We start from the raw sequence: 19613 nt of genomic DNA, 5'->3' as shown, positions 1-19613 counted from the left end.
ACTCCACAGGCTTGTCTGTTTCTCAGTGGAGCCCTCTCCCTGGGTGCCTGGGCCAGGCACTCCAGCCTATACTCGTCCCCTCAGCACCTGCTAATGCCCACTCATCCTCCCACCTTTGGTTTTATAGCTTCTCTCTGCAGCCGAGGACACCTTTGTACACATCTGGAAGCTGAGCAGAAGCCCAGAGAGTGGCCGCACTGAGGTGTGTGTTGTGGGAGGAGTGGGAAGGGGGGTCCGCGCATGAGGCAGCATGCCCTGAGCAGCCCTCTTCTCCCCCAGGTGGAACACTGTCATGGTGAGTGTGTGCCTGACACCCAGGTGTGCGGGGCCCGATTCTGTGACCCCTCAGGCAGCTCCTTTGCTGTGACTGGCTATGACCTTGCTGAGATCCTGAGATTCAGCAGTGTGTGAGAGAAGAGCAGCCCTCCTTTCTCCTTGTGGTATTTATAAAGTAACCCTCCACCCAGCCCTTGTCTGATTACTCAGTATCACAGACCGGTCAACTAAGCTCCAGGGATGAGGGGAGGGGGCAGTTCCAGACCAAGCGGAGAGGCAACCTATCCTCAAGAACCAGGTGAGGGCTGCCGTTAAATAACTTTAATGGTTGATGTGAGTGTCACAGGGAGGTGCACCCCCTCCCAAGGCTCTTCAGTGCCATCCTCAAAGCTGGTTAGTGCAGGGAGGTAGGGCAGGATTGGTTCCAGTTTTCTCCCAGGAAGGGTTTGGGGGGTCCGAGGCATTCCCAGGAAGGAGCCCCTCAACACCTTGGCAAGCACAGCTGAGAAGGAGTTTCTGCTCCTGCTCCCCAGCCTACCCCCAGTCCAGCAGAGGAAGGGGAGGCCAAGCTGGCCAACCTGCTGCCACCCTCGCCGCACCTGGAGCCCAGCTGCTCGTAGGTTGTCTCTTCCTCTGGCCAGATCCTGCGGCCAGCACCTTTCTCTCTCAGACTGGCGACTGGAGCCAAGTGCGGGGTGGGCCTTTGCTGAAGAGGCCTCTGGACCGTGGGGATCGCTGCTGGGGGAGAGGGGCAACGGAGCGGGAAGCCCCAGGGGAGTGGTCTGGGGGGACAGCATCCAGGGAGAATGTTCGGGGTCGCCCCCAGGGCATGGGGTGGGTCCGAGCTGGGGCTGGGGCCACTGAGGCAGGTGAGCAGGGGCTAGGCAGGGCAGGCTGTTCTGTAAACATTGCTAGCCAGGGTGGGGGTGTCTCCAGCCTTGTGCCCTCCCGCTGGGCCAGGATGTCTGTCACCGCTGCGATGTCATCCAGCGGCTCAATAGCTGTGACACCAGGAAGGGGTTGAGGGGAGGGGGCCAGTCAGAACTTAGGCCCCAGGCCTACCCAGCCCTGACCATCACCTGTCACTGTAATAGGAGGAAAGCAAAGCCCGGATCTCAGCTGAGATTGTGTTATCCTGCAGGAGAAGCCCCTCACCTGGGCCCCCTGGAGCCATGGGCTCTGATAAGACTATGGGATACAGGGTGCAGGGGGGATGGAGATGAGGGGGTGGGCAGAAGTGGGTGAAAAAAAAAATCAAGAAAAGAGGAAAATGAAAGCAGTGCCAAGCAAGTGAAGGGTCAGAGGAAGAGACAGGAATCCGCATGCAGAAAGGGAAACAGAGAAGAAGAAATTAGGAAAGAAATCCATGAAATGAATCCGGCTCTTTGGGGGTTGGTTTGGAACTTTGGTGAGGATGGCTCTAAGAAGAGCTGGAGAAGAGAAACAAATACAACAGGGCCGAGAGGGCCTTGGGTGCCCAGAGCTCTGCCTCAGCCTGTTGCTTTCTCTGTTCCCATTATCTGGGCTGCCTTGAAGCCCCCAACCCCACTTGCCATCGGGTTCATGGAGTGTACTTTCACTCACCCATCTCATGGTACAAGGACCCCTGCTTGGCCAGTACTTGGGGTGGTTTCCGGGGAGCAGGGGTTTCGATCTTCATGATTTCATCACAGCACTGCTTCCACTGGCCTGAAGGGAGACCAATGACTAGGGTGGGAGGAGGAAGACTGAGAGGGCCAGGCCGCCCCCTCCCCTGCTACATTCCCTTCCACACTTTCTGGAAATAGAGCCCTTTGATAAAAATAAACCCCATCCCTCCCAAAGGTTCAAACCAGCCCCCTCCTCTTACTCATGTCAAAGAAAAGCTGCCACAAAGCCTCCATCCAGCTATGCAGGGCTCCTCGGCTCTCTGTCTGAAGGGTGTGTGTCACCTCATCCTCGCCATACCGGTTACTGATGCTCAGGGTGAAGGGCCGGCCTGCAGCCTGGTCCGGCTCCCCTGCCCGGACTCGAGTCTCCTGCAGGAGAAGGAAGGGGTCTGCTTCCACCTTCACCTTGGTCACAGAAGTCAGCGGTCACAGATACCAGGCAGGCTTGCTCATCCCTGCCTTAGAAGGAAGAGCTGGTTGGGTCTCTCATCTGCCTCCTATTGAGCAGAGCAGGAAGGAACAGCAGGAAAGGACTGGGGATGAGACAGAGTGTCCTTAGTCAGGAAAGAGGAGCAGACAGAGACGGGATTGAGGGAGGCACAGAGGCGAGCAGGAATGCTGAGGCCTAATATCCCTCAGTACTTTCATAAAAGTCATCAGGAAAGCGAGCAAAAGGGCTTGGAAATTAAGAGGGGTCATTGGACTTGGGTTGGAAGACAAAGCCAGGAAAGGGGGAAGAAGATGCAGAATGGAATTTGAGAGAAAAGGCAGAAAGAGGATGAAAATCCTAAACTGGCCGTGGGACTCTCTGGGACTTGACTAACGCTAGTGAGTAGAAGAGCCTTTTCCAGTGACACTGGTGAGAACATTCCTGGCCCTGAAGCTGGGTGCGGTGCTGTTAGGAACAGCAGGCCTGACTTGGATCTCTCTGCACCCACCCTCCTGGGACCTGAAGGAGACCCTCCTGGGACCTGAAGGAGACACTCCTGGGCCCTGGCACCTGATAGCTTTACCACCAAGGGACCCATCACCTTGTTGATGGAAATAGTAAACAACGGCTCTTCCCCAGTGTCTGCGTCTTCGGGTTGCCGGTAACAGAAGAGGCTTGTGCCTTTCAGGACTCCATGCACTCGCGCCCAGTCCTGCAGCTCCCCAGCTTGCTGCACAAATGACTCAAGGTTTCCTGGGGGAATCACACCCCCAACACCCTTCTTCCCATTCCCCCACTGAGAGTCTGTTCCTTTCTGCCCACCCTCGTGTCTGATCCTCCTGTCTTCTTGCCATAACCCTCTTTCCTCCACCCAGATCTTGACTTTCCAATAGTCCTTAGGTGCCTAGATGATCCAACTGTCCTTGGCCTCCTCCAGGTTTCCTTCTCCGCCTCAGGGCCCCTCACCTGCACCCTGAGGGTACCACTGGCGGTAGGCTGAGTCATGCAGAGAGGCTGAGCCACCAGGCGGCAACACACGCTACCATAGAGGGGAAGCCAGGCGGGGTTCTCCTCTGGGGGATAGGAAGTTTAGGGTAAGGGTGGTGAATGAAAGGGACCATCCCACAGCCCCTCTTCTCACTGTCCAGCGTCCCCTCCCTCCACAACAGACTCACCATGGCTAGCGAGGGTGAGGTCGTGTGTGCGGAACCCATCCTGCACTGCTGCCAAGGTGAGCGTGGTGTGAGCCAAGAGGTGGTAACGAGGACCACTACACAACAGAGAAGTGGGCCTCAGCCTGGCGCCGGGCATCCTAGACTGCAGGAAAACTAGCTGGCCTCCCCCACAGGGGTAAGGATATTTCCCGAGCTCCTGCTAAATGCCATGTCCTGTGCTTCCTGTGCTTTACGTATGTTATCCCACTGTATTCCCACGACAGCCTTGGGAGGTTGGTGGCATTGTTTCGTGAATAGATGAGAGAGCCTGAGGCTTAGAGAAGTTAAGAATTTTGCCCATAATTTACAGCTGGTAGGTAGTAGAGCTGGAATTTAACCTCCTGTCTGTCTCCAAAGGCAGCAAAGTCACTGCCCTAGAGCTTCTCCAACTGCTGCTCAGAGACCCAATGTCTCTGAGTGCTTCCAGGCACCAGCAGGCAACCCCGCAGGACCCAGGCTACTTTGCGCCAACCAGGGCACTCTGTGATACCCACATAATATGAATTTGCTCCTGCAAAAAATTCAAGTCCCTCAAACTTAGCTCTACCCACATTCCTACTGGTCCTCTTGGCTGACTTGGGCCTGGCTCCAGGGCACAGGCCAGGGTGCCTCCCAGCCAAGTGGCCGCCATTCATTCATGTAGGTTTGCACGCTGTGGCAGTGGCACAGAATAGGTTTGCATGCTCGACACAGCTCAGAGGCCACCCGAGGCCAGGATATACGCAGCTGAGGGCAGTGGGGGCATGTAGGGCCTTACCCCACAGCCGGGGTGGGGAGCAGAATGGGACTGCTCCCTGAACCCGACGCACTCTCCAGTGACGCCCGGACACGCCTCCCAGAGGAGCGGCCTAGGGAGCTGCTGAGTTTGGTGGCAAGCCTCTTGGGAGCTCCAGCCAGGGCCCCCTCCTCTTCCAAGCAGGCTCCGTACAGCTCCAGTCGCAGTTCAAAATCTGGCCCTGCCTCGGTGCTATAGGAGGGTGGGCGGAAGAGAGAAGGCTGGTCCTGGGGAAGTCCAGGGAGGCATGGGGGGTGCAGGGTGGAGGAGGATGTGGTGCGAATACAGGACAGCTGTCCAGGTGAGGCCCATCTTCCTTCCTCCCCTGCAGCTCCATCCAAGGACTGGAGGAAACTGGAGAAAGGAGGGAGCCCCCAGGGACAAGGCACTCACAAGAGCACGTTGTTCTGAAAGGAGATGTCTGTGAGGGTCCTGTCCACCAGGATCATCTCTGTGTCCTGAATGTGTTCCCCTAGCTGCAGCAGCAGGAACACAGCCCATCGGTGCAGGTCTGGGGACAGAGGCCCAAGCTAGTAAGCACAATGCCCCACGAGAGCCTCCAACCTCAGGTCACTCCCCTCAGTTTGTCCCAGCATGTGTGGAACTCACCGCCTTTGTTCTTGAAATATTCTGTGTCCTTCCACATGAGTGGAATCCGGAGGTCTGAGGAGCAGAGGAGCAGGAAGGGATGTTGAGACAGGGCAGGAGATCATGTGGTTGGGCAAGGAACGCCAGCAGCTAGGGGGCCAGGGTAGGGGTGGGCAGTGGTGGGGAAGAGCTGTGTTTCTTACCGGAGATGCAGACACGGCCTCGGCAAGGGGAGCGCTCAGCAGGTGGCCCACTATCAGAAGGCCTGTGGACAAATCACAGCATCCTGGGCTGGCCTCTAGACATTACTCTCCCCCCAACCCCGTTGTGGTTCTCAAGGGCTCTAGGACGCCTCCAGCCCAGGGCCTAGCCCCCAGGTCCCCAGCCAGACTGACAGGACAGGGCTGAGGGACTGTTTGAGCTGTCACTTGAACCCAGGGGTTCAGTGGGCCTGGGGACACCAGAGGCACCTTAGCTCACAGGCAGTACAAGCTCCAGGCTCCTCCCCCTCCAAGCACCCTCTCTGACCATCTCCTCCAGACCCCTGCCAGGCACAAGTGAGGCTTGAGGGAACAGGTACCTGCAGAGAGACTCCTTTTCAAGGGCTCATCTCCACTAAACCCCAGACCTGGAGGAGTTTGCAGGCTTTCTTTTTAACAATAGGGGAGGCTGTGCTTTACCATTTTATCACTTCTTTGATATAGGACAGTACTGGGGTGGTTAGAAAATCAAGAACACAAGTAAAGAACATCTGTATTCCATTTGCCACAAACCTCTCTCTTCCCTCCTCCTCAGCTTTGATTTCTCCTCTACCATCCCTAGGTAGGCTGAGCCTTCCCAGTACCCCAAGTTCCTCAGCCCCCAGTGCAGCAGTCCAGACACCTGGCCTTTCTCCCCCCACCCATCAGCAGCACTCTCTGAGCATGTGTCATCCTCAGGTGGAAAGCCAGTTCAGCCACCCAATTCAGAAGGTCACTAATGTCATTAGCAACTTAGTAAGGCCTTAAGCTAAACGATGTGCCACTGAGTGAGGGCAAAGCATTTAGTTGTCAGCAATCTGGGGTGTACCTCACCCCACACTGCCTAGGCCGGGTGGGACTTGGGCAGGGCAGAGCCTATTGAGGGCTGCCTCTCAGGAGACCTCAAATTCACATTAGGACCTGCCCCCCAACCCCGTCTGCTTGCCCGTTAGCTTTGTGGAGAAGCCACAGAGCTGGTTATCTGCCTTCCCCTGGGGGCTTCATGGATGGGCTCTGGAGGGCTCCTGGTGACCCCTTCTTGTGGCAGCCTTCACAGCAGAGCTGGGATGGGTGTCACGCCAGTGAGCAGCCAGCACTTTCTCCCCACTCAGCCCTGTGGGGTCAAGCAGGCTTATTTTGTCAGCAGCCAGTTTTCCAAATGATCAGTTTACCCAAGTGGCCAGTTCTCAGAATGATAAACTTGCCAGGTATTTTCTCCAACATTTAGTTGTAGCCGAGCATCACCTCAGCCATCCGGCTGCAGCTTTGTCAGACCGGCAGCGCGAACTGTCGGTGCAGCTGGCATTTCACATCCGGAAGCCGACCCCTTTTAAAATACACCATCTAATTTATGTGAACAGGGAGGCGTTCCCTTAAACACTGTTTTATTACTCCCTTTCTCAAGCAGTGGTCATGCTGGTGTACCTCAGGTACGTTCTTGTCAGTCTGTGGTCAGCTGGCCACCTGGTGAACTGACTTCCGGGAAGTTAGCTTTCCAGAAGCCACCCAGCCCACCCCCTCAGACCACCGGCAGTGCTTAGGCAAGGAGCAAGTTTACATTCTCAGCCCTCAGCCCGCCAGCTGTTCACCAGATACGCGGCTTTCCTGAGCCCAGCCTGAGCTACTCACCAGTGCACCTTTGGGCAGCACATTGTAGTGAGAAAACACCAAGGGGTCTCCCAGGCTCTGACAAGGCTTCGTGGGGAGGTCAGTCTCAGGGTGACCTACACCCCGAACACACACACCCTGGGCCACTACCCTGTGCTCACCGCCGGCCAGTCTTCCTCAGCACCTGTGCCTCCTTCCGCCGCTGCAGCTCCCCCATGTAGCTCAGGATGCGGCTGTTGCACACCAGCAGGCTTTTGGTGGCCTCCAGAGCCTGCTCTCTCTGGGAGCAGGCTGCCAGCAGCTTACAGGCCCCTTCCCTCATCCGGATCTCATGGTCTAGCTTTCTCTGCAACTCTGTGTCCTAGACAGAGTGGGGGAAAGGATGAGATGGAAATGTCAGTTGGGGACAGGCTGAAGCAGGTTCCAGACCCCAAGCAGGATGTGCTCCAGAAGAAACTAAGAAACATGTTTCAGGCAACTCAGCCTCATCTGCCCAATAATAACCAGAGAAGCTTTGTAAAAATACAGATGTCCTTATGCATTTGATGGTAGGAGCATAAATTCCACTGGCTTGTTTTGAGCACAATTTGGAAAAATCTATGAAAACTAGAAATTCACATATCCTCTGATCCAGCTATTCAATATCTAGGAGTTTATCCTACAAATATAGTTACACATATAAGCAAAGCCACATTCATTGCAACACTGTTTTAAAACACCAAGATTAAAAGTCCTTCACTCAGGGGCACCTGGCTGGCTCAGTCCCTGAAGCTTCTGCGTTCGGTTCAGATCATGATCCCAGAGTTCTGGGATGGAGCCCCACTTCGGGCTCCCTGCTCAGCAGGAAGCCTGCTTCTCCCTCTCCCACTGCCCCTGCTTGTGTTCCCTATCTCGCTGTGTTTCTGTCAAATAAATAAAATCTAAAAAAAAAAAAAAAGTCCTTCACTCAGGCATTGGTTAAATAAGTCACAGCATTCCTGTGGAATATGGAATACTACAGACATCAAAGATTTAGGTAGACATATATATGCAGATATAAAATACTCTTCAAAATATATGAAGTGAGGGGGCACCGGGGGGCTCAGTCAGTTAAAAGCATCTGACTCTTGATTCTGGTTCAGGTCATGATCTCAGTGTTCTGAGATTGAACCCTGGGTCAGGCTCTGTGCTCAGCGAGGCGTCTGCTTTGAGATTCTCCCTGTCCTTCCTCCTGCTTGTGCTTGCACAGGTTCTCTTTCTCTCTCACCCCCATCCAAAATATATATATATATATATATATATATATATGTTGTACAAGTGGTAGCATGTTGTGATACTCTCTTCTCACTTCATATATATATATATGCATAAAACAGACACTGTAGGCTGTAGGCCTGGGTGCCAGGAATGGAAAACAGATTTATACTACTTTAAAATATATCCTTCTTTACTTCTGTGCTATTGGATATTGTGTTACCTTTTTTTTTTTTTTTTTTTTTGGAGATGGAGAGAGAATCTCAGCAGGCTCACACCCAGTCGGGAGCCCGAAGTGGGGCTCGATCTCATTACCCTAAGATCATGACCTGAGCCAGAATCAAGAGTTGGACAGTTAACCAATTCAGCCACTCAGGCACCCCTTGTGTTACCTTTAAAAAAATTAAATCCTTTCAGTTAAACATAGGCATGCACGCGCGTGTGCATACACACACACACACATACACACACACACACACACAATCTACTGGGCTCTACTTCAGACTTGCAGAATAAGAATCTCTAAGAATTTAGTGGGTGTGTTTTTTTGAAAATTCCCCAAATGGTTCTGAGGTGTAGCCAGGGCCAAGAACCACCAACTAAAGAAAATGGACAAAATAGTAAAGACCCTCCTGGGTTACCCAGAAGACTCAAGTGATGGGGAACATCTAGTTGGCAAGGGATCTGTGCAGGAGCATACCCCCTACAGCGTTCACCCATACTTCACAGAACCCTATACACACTCCAGATTAGGGGCTCTGCCTGGCGCTCTCAGCTTGGAAAGTTGAGGAGAGAGGCAAGGAGGGGCAGGAGATCAGGAGTGAGGGGCAATACAGGTTGTGAATAAGGATGGGGGGTGGTGTTTAGGTACTGAGACAGGCACCAGGATTCTCAGGAACATTCACTCAGAAAGAGCCCTGGAGGTCTTGGCAGAGAGGGAAGGCTGAGAGCACCAGTTTGACATAAAACAAATCTGGGTCTGAGTCAGTCCTGCCAGTCTTGAGAAGCTGAGAAGAAACTTACTTAAAATTTACTCCACCTCCCTAAGACTTGGTTTCTCCATCTATAAAATGAGGTTGGAAGTAGTCGCACACGCTAGGACTGTGAGGATTCAGTAAGCCAGGAATGTAAAGCATTTAGCACAGTGCCCAGCGCATAGTGTGGATGAATGGTGAGGATGCTTTCTTTAAATGCTACTTTGGCAGAAGTAGCGTTCACCCAACAAACCCTGGAGCATCCCTGTGCTGTCTGAGGGCCCACATTTAAAGTCCAGCTGGGCAGTAAGAGATGCAGACGCTACTGGCTGCCCCGTAAGTGCCATGTCATGGCATAAACACACTCATGGGAGACAGCCCCTGTTTGCTTCTGGCTGAGGTGATGGGGAAGGCTTCAGAAAGGAGGGGGAAGCCTAACTGCATGACATTGTGAGCTTAGTTTGAGAGGAAGCCCAGGGAAGGCACCAGGTAGGAAGAGGGGGGTGAACGTGATCACCCAAAACCTGTCTTCATCCTCACATCAGCTCTCACACTGTGCACTTGATTCTGTCCCCTGTGTCTCCAGCATTCAAGTCTCCAAGACCTGAACACCCTAGATTCCTGCTTTCAAAAGCCTTGTCCAACCTCTCTGCACACTCCCCCTTCACAATTTATTTCCTGGGCCACCACTGGGCTGGGCCTGACTTTCATCACCCCTCTCCCACAGTTTCTCTTCCTGACCCTTCAGAAGTAGGTCAACCAGGTCCCAATGCCCCCTCCACCAGGAAGCCCTCCCAAACTACACAGCCCCTGCAGCCTCACTCCCCCAGCCCCTCTATGTCGGTCTGCACCAGGGTCCCACCTCTGCTAAGCTTTCCTGCTTGCCAACCCCCATCCCATTCTGCTTCCAGCTTCACCCACAAACACCAGGAAACGATGAGAGAAGGGGGGAGGGAAGGGACAGAGAAGCGTGCTCAAGCCCTCTCCCGGTTAGTCTCTTTACTCGGGCCCCAGCACTCACGGATCCTTCCCTAGCCCTGTCCATTGCGCTCGAGGCACCAATGCTGGCAGCGCGCTGGGTCTGGGGAGTTGCTGGGTCTGGGGAGTTGCAAGTGCCCCCGCCCGCCGTGGCGCTCAGGGCGCTGGTGACATCAGCTCCCAACTGCCGCGAGAGCGGGTTGAGGGGCTCCCGGGCGCAGGCGGTTCCTCCCTGCGCCTGGCGGGGCTAGGATCCGGGCAGCAGAACCCTGAGACGCAGTCGTGTGCAACACTGCTCCCGGAGCTCCCCCATCGCCCTGGATAGGGCTTTGGCCTTGGTGCTGCTAGAGCTGCAGGAAGCCCAGAGGCTCCTCCTGCTTTGCGGTAGCCCTCCAAGGTGACCCCTTGCCCAGGAGCACAGGGGAGGGAGGAGAGTATGTAAATTGGAAAAACTGGAGCGGTGGAAAAGTCTCTGGGCTCAGCCTGGATGAGCCCAACACCTCTGCTACCACCTCCCCCCCACTCTGGCCCCAGACCCACTCTCCCACAGCTTCAGGGAGGACAGGGCTCCAGAAATTCTGGCTCCCACCCTTTGGGCAGAGCATCTCAGGAATCCTAGCACTGTTTCTAGATCCCTATGCTTTGTCCCCATCTTGCCGCCCCAGGGATAGCTTCTTGTCCCCCCTCCCCACTCACACACCCCTTTCTCCAGATGTAGGCAGTGTTTTCACTACTCTCCTGGGAAAGAGCCCAGAGTTGGATGTCAGCAGGACTTGGGTCAAGGCCCAAGGGGCTGAAGGAGGATGAGTCATGGGCAGAAGCCCAGCACACATTAGGCCCTCGTGGATGTCTTTTCCTGTCCCCCTCCTCCTGTTCTTTTCAATCCCTGACTTACTGCTCTGCTTCTCATCACCTCTGTTCCCTTCAGAATCTCCACTGGGGCTAAATCCAAATTCTGGCTTGGGAATTTGACTAGCTGTGAGAACTTAGCCTCTGGAGACTGTAAACTGGGGAGTGCCCCACCTCCTTCATAGTACTGTTTGAGAATTAAGTGAGAAAGTCTAATCACTACTTTGGAGCAGCACATATTTAAGAACGACCTTTCTCTCACTCCCATATTCCCTTTACTTGCAGTTTAAGTTGCTTCCTCCAGAAAGTTCTTCGATTTACTCTGCCATGACTACCTCTCTGGCCAATCTCTGAAATATCAATGGATCTCTCTTTCTTGAGTGGGGACTGGGGCGGAGGGGGGACTGCTGAGTTTGATGGAGAAGGAACACAGCATCCTCAGCCTGTACCCTAGCGGAGGTAGGAGAGGTGACCAAAGTGAAATCTAAGCCCCATCCTCTGTTCCAGAACTCGGACAGGCCTCCCATGAAGAAAAATTACATGGGGAAGGGGGGGCTGCACAGGGGAGTAGAGAAGATGCTGAATTTAAACATTTTAATACCTAGACCAGCTCTGTTCAATAACATCTCTGGCAGTGATGGAAATGTTCCACAGCCATCTTGAAATGGCTAGAGCAACCAAGAAATTGTTTATTTCACTTTAATTAATTAAATTATACATTCAAGTAGCCACATGTAACTAGTAATGCGGACAGTGCAGAGGAATAGGTTTCACCCCATGTGCTACTACAGGCAATAGGTAGTAGCAGAGTCCCAATGGGCTCGCTGAGCACCTTTCTGCATATTAGAAAAAGGTAACCCTCTCTAGGCAAACAAATTAGATAAAGGTGTCCCCTCCTGATATAGCCCTAAACCAGGCTGGGACTCTTGCCTCTGGCTGGTGCCCTTGTAAGGGAAACAACCTGCACACTTTGTGCCAGGGACATGCTGAGAAAAGTCGCGAGTCCACGTCTGGGCTTGCTGGTTAAGAGTGCTGTGACTGACCAGCAGTGTCTGCTATGATCCAGGGCGTGGGCTCCAGGGCAGAGGGGTGACATTGGCAATAAATTTCCACTCCTGATCTGGACTCTTTACAGTCCCTCCTCTGACCTTCCTCAGCAGCAAACTCTTGCCTTGTCCAGGCGGTCACTTCCACAGCCTCCTTTACCTCCCCTATCTCAGTAAATGGCCACACCACCCAGCTTGGGCACACCTGGGAATCATTCCAGAGCTCCCTCTTTGCCATGAGGCAAATCCATGTTCAGTTCTCAAGGCCCATCCACCAACAAGCCCCATCAGATCTACCACCGTCATCTGAAATCCACCCCCTTCTATGTCTCTACCATGAGCACGTCCAACCACAGCACCAGGTTCACTCCCCTAAAGCCATAACAACTTCCTATCTGGTGGTCTTCTGCTACCTCTCTTGTCAACTCTCCTCTCTCCCTCCCACCATGCCTGCCTAGCCTATTCACCACAGAAGCCCTTATTTTAAAACATTAGATGAGGGGCAACTGGGTGGCTCAGTGGGTTAAAGTCTCTGCCTTCAGCTCAGGTCATGATCTCAGGGTCCTGGGATGGAGCCCCGCATTGGGCTCTCTGCTCAGCAGGGAGCCTGCTTCCCTTCCTCTCTCTCTGCCTGCCTCTCTGCCTTCTTGTGATCTCTATCAAATAAACAAATAAAAATCTTTAAAAAAACCCAAAACATTAGATGAGTTGTTTCCCTTTTAAAACCCCTGGGTGGGCCAGCATCGCACCTAGAGTAAAAGGCCTTGTGTAAGGCCTTAATCTGGGGTCTGTCCATGATCTCAGCCCCAACTCCTATGTTCCAGCCACACTGGAACTGGAGCACAACCTCATCTAAGAGCCTCTGCCCTTGCTATGCCCTCCAGCTGGAAAGCTCTTCCTCTAGTCTCCACATATCTTCATATCTTTCTGGTCTCAGCTCATGATCTCATCACAGAGGCCTGCTCTGACCTCCATGCTGAATGCTGCCTTCCCCACCTGATGGGTGTTACACCCCTGTTTTTATCATCATGTTACTGGGGGGATGATTTCTGTGTTTACATGTTTATTGTGTACTCCCATTGAATGGTTCACTGAGGTATCCCATGGTCAACAAGGAGCTCGGCATATAGGCGGTGTTCAATAAAAGTGTTTAAGAATAAATAAATGAATAAACAGCTCCCTGCCACCTCCAAGGCCATCAGATCCTTACATCCTGTCAGAGTCGCCTTCCCTTCTCCAGCAAGGCCACATCCTTCCTGCAAACTTCTCTTACCCTGAAGTCTTCTCTTCTTCCCACACCTAAAAGGACCCCTGGGGCCCAAAACACACATCCACCCCCACCCCCAGAGCTTTCAGAAATAGGTGTGAAGGCCCTTTTGCCAACATAATGCTGGTTGGCACTTAACAAGCAAGGCACACAGAACCACCTGTCCCTCTCCCCACTTGGAGCAGTGCCCCCCTCCCTCCTCAGTCCCTGCAGGGACCCGCAGGGCACAAACCCAGGCTGGGTTGCACGCGGAGGAGTCCTGGGGGCGGGGGCGTTACCTCCAAGCTGAGCGCCATCTGCCGAATGTAGAGCATATTCAGGTCCTCCAGGATGCGCAATCTGTCCTGCATCTCTGTGCCCCCAGTGCCCCTTCCCCTGTGGACCCCTCCAGAGAGGGGGTGCTGGGCAGGCTCCTCGCTGCTCCACAATTCCTCCTCCCGCTGCTCCCCTGGTCTTGAAAGAGTGGGCGGAGGGCAGAGGCTGCCCCTGTCCCTCTGCGCTCCTGTCACACCCCTCAGGCTGCTGGGACAAACCTTCCTTGCCTACCACTGTTCCAGGGCCCTGGTGGGAGCCAGGCATGGGAGGGAAGGAAAGCGAGGTGAGAATGAGCAGGGTCCCAGGAAGGGAGGCCAGCTGCAGAGGGGGTTCTAGGCACAGAGTGTCCAGTCTTGCTTTGGTGGCAGCTGTTCTCCCAGCTGTGGAAGAAAAAGGTCCTTTCATTCCGACTCTGGCCCCTCCCCAGCCCCCGCCCACATCCCTGGCGGGGTGGACAGAGAATCTGTGTGCCGGGAGGGCGTGAGGGGCAGGCACAGCTGGAAGGGGGCAGGGCGGGGCCGCCTCAGGCAGGTTTTACGGAGTTGTGGGGTTTGGCAGGAGGTCGCAGCTTTCAGAGGGGGGGTTCTCACTCTCAGAAAGAAGAGGATGGAGTTGAGGACTTGTGGGGAGAGTGAGCCCAGGGAGCGGGACAAAGGGGTAAATGCGGCCCAACCCCCAGAGCCACCTCTTCCAACTTGGGGCCTTGATCCAGCCCGCCCCACCCTGGGCTCACAATTACCTCGCTTTTCCAGCAGAAGGGAGGTGTGGGAGGGAGAAAGGCTGGGGTGTGCCTGTCTGCTGCTGCCCCCGCTCCCCTCTGCGGGCCCCTTCCCTTCCAGACAGGAAACCAGCCCCGATTCCCAGCCAGCTGCAGCTCTGCCACCTCCCCCCCACTCAACCCGGGCCCACAGAGTCACACTCCCCTCGGCGGCCGGCGGGCCCTGCGACTCCGCCCCGGCTCCTCCGCCCTGGCCCGGTAGGCCCGATTTGTCCCGGGGGCGGCCCCAGCCCACAGGCCCCTCCTCCTGGTCCCCGGGCCTCGCCTCTCCCTCCCCCACGCTGGCCCTGCACCGGGTTGCTGGTAAGAGACCCGACTGAGCCCCTCTCCCCAGGTCCCCTAGCTTCTGAGTCAAAAAAGGCCTGGGACGCGGGACAGAGATGTGAAAGGGCCTTTGTTCTGGCAGGCTAGGGGGGAAAGGGCAGAAGCCAGGCCTGGAATCCTGGCCCGGAGGGAGAGGGGGCGGGAGGGAGGCCCCCTCACTTAACCCTTTCCAGGCCCAGCAGGGTAGGAGAGCTGACCTCAGGGACAGCCTCTTTGCTGTCGCTCCTCGCCCTCTCAGTCCCAGACCTTTCAGCAACTCCTGAGTCTCTACCAGAAGTAACAGGTAGGGCTCGACCCGGTCGAGGGGTAGAGCGGTGGGCCGGGGGAGGACCTGTCAGACTAGAGGCGGGACTACAGTTTTGGTGTGGTAAATAACCCAAATCGTTAAAAGGGATACCCCCCTACACACACACACACACACACACACACACACACTCTCTCTCTCTCCCCAACCCCAGCCCTTCATGGGGCACAGAGGAGCATCTGGGGAGGGCTTCAACGAAGTGGTCAGACGTGGGCTAGGAGCCCAGTTGATGATGAAGGCTGTCCCAGGCGGCTGAGACAGGTTGTGAGATGGGCCTGGAGGCCAGGGAAGAAGCGGGCGCCGCCGCCGCCGAGTCCGAGAGGTCTAGGGCCCGCCTACCTGCCCACCGCCCTTTGCCGGGGCGGGAGGGGGGGGGGTGCCCGGGAGAGGCAGGTCCAGGCATATTTTGGGAATCGAGCCTGCGGACCCTTACACTGAAGCCAACCCGGAGTTTTTCCAGGCAGAGGCAAGTCATCCCAACTGGTCAGAGTATCTGAGCTTTCTGAGACGGGTCCGATAAACTTTCAGACGGTCCGCGCCTCTCTTGGGAAGTCAACAATAACGGGTTTGTACCTGCACCGCGGCATCTCCGCCCCTCGGCGCGCGCGCGGGCTGGGGCGAGGAGCCCAGGCTGGCAGGGCTGCGGGAGCCGGGGAAGGAGAAGGAAGGCAGGGACACGGGTCTCACCTCGGGCGGGTCGCTGAAGAGGCTGAGTCGGAAGCGGCCGCGTTTGAACTCCATCTCCAGGGCGGAGCCCCTGGCCACGGTGACCCGGCTCCGGTGGTTTCGCGAGAACATGCTGATGGCCCCACGCCTTTACCTACTCGGTGCGTTCCCAGAGCCGCCTGGCCGTGCCTGGTCTCGTTCGCCGCTGTCCCTCGACGCCCGCTCGCCCGTCCGGTCGGGAAGCTCCCGCAGCCCGGTTCCCAAACTCCGCCCCCGGAGACGACACCTGGGCCGGGCAGGGCGCGGCACCCTCCTCCACCCCCGCCAGAGGCCCGGCCGGCCGGGCCAGTCCTGGGGCGCCAAGCAGGCCTGGCCCGACAACCCGACAGCCAGGCACCCTACACCTCTCGAGCACTGCGGAGGCGCACCATCCGGTCGCGCCCCAGGCTCCGGCGCCTCACCTGGGCAAGGGGCGGGCCCAGGGAAGCCCCGCCCAGCAGCCGCCCCAACCTGGCAAGCCGCACTCCCTGCACGCGGAAAATCCCTTGGCCGCAGGAATAGCCGCGTGGCACACTGTGGTTCTGGCAGGGCCCTGGGACCGCGCCCAGTTGCGCCCCTAAGCAGCTTCCGAAGTGATCATATCACTTCCTGCAATCCCAAATGTCTCTTCTTCGACCCCCTCCCGCTTTAAGTTCCCCATGCACGGCTGCGTGCACATCCACCCAATTAGTGGGGCAGCGCTTAAGCACGTCTTGTAATCCCGTTCTGTCACTTACTAACCTTGGAGCCTCGACCCAATCACTGAACTTTCTGAGCTTCAGTTTTTCTCACCGGTTCAACGGGGGATATAGTGATTATCTCCTTCCTTCAGGTTGCTATGAGGATTACATACGAGAATAGGTGTAAAATGCCCAGCATAGTGCGGGCTTAAACAAGTGCCCCTTAAGTGGACCTATGAAGATAAAGACGCAGGTGCAGCGCCTTGTGTCTTTGGATAGGAGCACAGGTGACCTCAGCTCCCTGGACCCAGACCTTAATCGCCTTAAGAGGGTGAGCTGATCATTGACCTCAGTATTGACTATTTTTCAGCTGCTGCTGGATGGCCAAGATTACCACTCAGTTTGTGAAGAAAAGGGGGCTCTCCTCACCTCCACAAAGCCTAGTAAGAGAGAAGGAAATGGCAGAGTATTAGCTTGCTGGCCACACTGGGGAGTCTTCTGGGGGCTCCAGAACTTCCTGGAGAGAACTTGCCAGACAGTAGTGAAGCTCCTTCCTAGCAGATGGGCCAGAGCCAGAGAAATACTCACCTTTAGCTTTAGAGATGTTACAATTGCTCTGCTGTGGCAAATTGCTCAGTGTTCTACACAACCTGACTTAAATTACTTCCACAAAGGGGAAATTAATTGTCTTAAGGAACTAAAATGTCCCAAGGTCAGGATAGAGGTGGCTTGACCCAGGCATTCCGTGTCACGAGGATCGGGTCTTTTCCCTTCCTCTAGTTCTACTTGGCTCCATGTTGCCTTCACCCTCCACAGCACAACATCATTGCCAAAAATTCTGGGTCTATATCTTTTCAGGGGAAAAGACAGCATCTGCTTCCTGAACCTCCTATACAGGTCTTGGATTTACTATGGGCCATCTGGGATCCTTTATCCAACCTTTGTAGCCAGAGGGGTGGCCTGACCTGAACCAGTCACTATGCTGGGGGGGATTCTCTGTGCCAGTCAACCAGACCTGGGTCAGTTGGCCATTCCTGAAGACCAGCTGGAACCTACTGAGCTGGGAGAGGAGGGAAGGGAGAGGTAGTTTCCTCAAAACTGTTCCTGTATGACCACAGAAGGTGAGGGAATGGATGCTGGACAGGAAGAACAGCAAACAGTTTTGACATACAAAAATCACATGGAGAAGGGAGTTCTTCTGGTCTGTAGGAAAGGCAAATCAAAACATTTTATAAAATATGTGGACTCTGGAAGCAGCTTTTTCTCCACAAGGTCCTGTTCCCTTGCTTTAATAAAATCACCATTTGCACACACACAAAAAAAAAAATCTGTGGCCTCTGAGATAAACTTCAAAGGATGGGTGAGGAGGAAGAGGGGGAAAGGCATTGTTTCTTTTTTCCCCTTCCTTCCTTCCTTCCTTCCTGGTAAACTTTACCCCCAACACAGAGCACAAACTCATGGCCCCAAGATGAAGAGTCACATGCTCCACTGACTGAGCCAGCCAGGCCCCCCAGAATTGTTATTTAGTTCTTCAAATATCTATTGTCACTTCTCTTAACTGTAAGCTCCCCAGGGAGGAACAGTCTGTCTTGTCCACTGCTTTATGCCCAGTGTCTGGCACAAAGGAGGTACCCAGTCAACTATCAGTGAAGTAAATGAACACAGGAAATGCCTCAAGGAAACGTGCAGATTTCAGAGCACCTGACTGGGATGAGTAACCCATAGACTAAAAGGGTTCATTTCAAACACTGGGGTTTTGTTTTGCTTTGTTTTTTGTTTGTTTGTTTTTTAGCAGCAGAATGTGGTGTTTTGTTTTTCCAAATGAACTCTTACCTGGAATATGTGAAATAGAATCAATGGCTGTGATGGAAGCAGGTCTGGAGCCTCAACCATTGTCCTCTCCCCAGGTCCTCAGCTGTGCTCACAGGCTCTGGGGAAGGGTTTGGAAGCCCCTGACAAAAGGTGGAAGAATGGAAGGCGTTTGGAAAGGAGACAGAGCTCAAATCCTGCCTGAGAATTTGGACTCCATGTGACAGAATATTTTGCAAAAGAAGCAGCACAGCGAAGAGTTGTATTTTACAGATTACAATCTGGAAGCCTTTTGCATAAATCAGTTGGAGGAAGTTTCGTCTAGGGTGAGGGAAGCCAGCTGACACCATTCATGACAGAGTGGAGAAACCAGGGTCAACAGTTCTGTGGATTTATTTATTTTTAAGATTAAATTCCTTTTTGAAGACACAAAAAGTTTTAAAAAAACATTCCTAATTGTACCACTTAAATATAAGGTTAAAAAAAAAATAAGAATAAAGGCATGCCTTCCCTACCATCAAAAAGAAAAACACTGAGACATTTGGTGCCATGGTGTACTGAAGCCCCACATGGGTTCATAAGAGACAACTGCTGAATATTTCAGAACTGTGCATCCCAGGTGTTAAAAGCACAGCTTTAATTAAAAATTGAACCTAAAAACAATGAAATAAATTATATTAAAGCAAAGGCGATAAAACTCATCACTTCCTAATTATTTCACTGTGTTTTCCTATTATCTCTTGAGGTGATTTGCATTGATAGTATTGGTATAGTGGAAATGCTACGTAACCATGAGCTACTGCATATCTCTTCCTAAGTTCCCATGTTCCATCACATCATGTTTGAAATTGGGCGTGGTGGGAGCAGTTACACAACAGAAACAGGTGAACACAAAAATCAGGGCTGGATTATTTTTTTTTCTTTTCCCCTAGGGAGCTTTTGTTAAAAATTTACCAGCATGCTACTGGTTTGCTGCACAATCTTTCCAACTTTTTCCGTTGCTTATGTAGGTATCTGTCTCTCCAGCTCTGAAGTAGATATTTGGACTTGCTGGTCACCCGGTGTTCAAACCATTTTCTTGTTTCTGCGTGGTCCCCTACTGTGGACGATATTGGTAGGCTGAGGCTCTACCCTCTTTACGACAGCTGGAGAGGTCATTCATTTTCTCTCCCACTTCTTCATAGCCCAGGTGTAAGCACTTGGCCTAAGTCAACCAATTGGAATGCTTCCAACTGGACTTTGAATCTTGAAAGAGTGAAAACAAGACCCAGGGAGAGTTCATGATATGATTGTTGCACCTGCAGTCCGTGAGGGGCGGGTAGCTGTGTCAGCAGAGAAGTCCTCATCAGCAGGGTACTGTGGTGTGACTGGTGTACCCTCTGTGTAACCTCACCCACAGGTTGCTACTTCCTGGCCTCTCTTGGTTCCCACCCCTTATCAAAGGAAAGTAAGAAGAGCCCAAAACATTTTTTAGTGCTGGGAGGTAAAAAAAGCACTCAAAGCATGATAGAGACATGTCAAAAGGACACAGAAATCATCTTAAGGAAATGCCCCATGACCAAAGCTGGGACA

At 53.7% G+C, this 19613-nt stretch overlaps 2 protein-coding genes across 13 annotated transcripts in view; one reads left to right on the top strand and one right to left on the bottom strand.

The window, feature by feature from the left end:
- WDR54 (WD repeat domain 54) overlaps positions 1-466 on the top strand; it is a 32380-nt gene extending 31914 nt beyond the window's left edge. For all 3 annotated transcript variants that reach the window (XM_032880771.1, XM_032880770.1, XM_032880772.1), the window contains exons 9-10: positions 128-202; positions 280-466. In XM_032880771.1, the coding sequence (XP_032736662.1) occupies positions 128-202; positions 280-411 (207 nt within the window). In that variant the 3' untranslated portion in view covers positions 412-466. The remainder of the gene's footprint in view (positions 1-127; positions 203-279) is intronic.
- A 116-nt stretch (positions 467-582) lies between these two features.
- RTKN (rhotekin) lies at positions 583-18160 on the bottom strand. Of its 10 annotated transcripts, XM_032880756.1 has the most exons (14): positions 18066-18160; positions 16662-16672; positions 15535-16388; positions 6941-7140; positions 5136-5197; positions 4954-5007; positions 4738-4855; positions 4327-4536; positions 3531-3625; positions 3322-3428; positions 2957-3085; positions 2126-2294; positions 1861-1965; positions 827-1277 (listed from the first exon to the last, which is right to left on the bottom strand). In XM_032880756.1, exons 3-14 carry the CDS (start codon positions 15643-15645, stop codon positions 943-945), a joined length of 1695 nt encoding a protein of 564 aa, XP_032736647.1. In that variant the 5' UTR covers positions 15646-16388; positions 16662-16672; positions 18066-18160; the 3' UTR covers positions 827-942. The 10 variants fall into 10 exon arrangements, with proteins under 10 accessions (XP_032736652.1, XP_032736647.1, XP_032736646.1 ...); XM_032880755.1 differs by having other exon boundaries at positions 15535-16672; XM_032880758.1 differs by lacking the exons at positions 16662-16672; positions 18066-18160 and adding an exon at positions 13405-13821 and having other exon boundaries at positions 15535-15643.
- Positions 18161-19613: the final 1453 nt, after the last annotated feature.

This window comes from Lontra canadensis, unplaced genomic scaffold (genome assembly GCF_010015895.1).
Source record: "Lontra canadensis isolate GAN:19392208 unplaced genomic scaffold, GSC_riverotter_1.0 scaffold71, whole genome shotgun sequence".
NCBI classification, from domain to species: Eukaryota; Metazoa; Chordata; class Mammalia; order Carnivora; family Mustelidae; genus Lontra; species Lontra canadensis.
The sequence above is the reverse complement of the archived record's forward strand: the minus strand, read 5'-3'. Positions and strand labels throughout refer to the sequence as shown.

Excerpts from the sequence above, each read along its gene's own strand:
- RTKN (XM_032880755.1), bottom strand. The coding sequence starts at position 15,645 with ATGTTCTCGCGAAACCACCGGAGCCGGGTCACCGTGGCCAGGGGCTCC. Across the intron at positions 3,086-3,321 it reads GTGGTACCCTCAGGGTGCAG|CAAGCTGGGGAGCTGCAGGA; the intron begins GTGAGGGGCCCT and ends TCATTTGTGCAG. Across the intron at positions 2,295-2,956 it reads TTACTATTTCCATCAACAAG|GAGACTCGAGTCCGGGCAGG; the intron begins GTGATGGGTCCC and ends CTTCTCCTGCAG.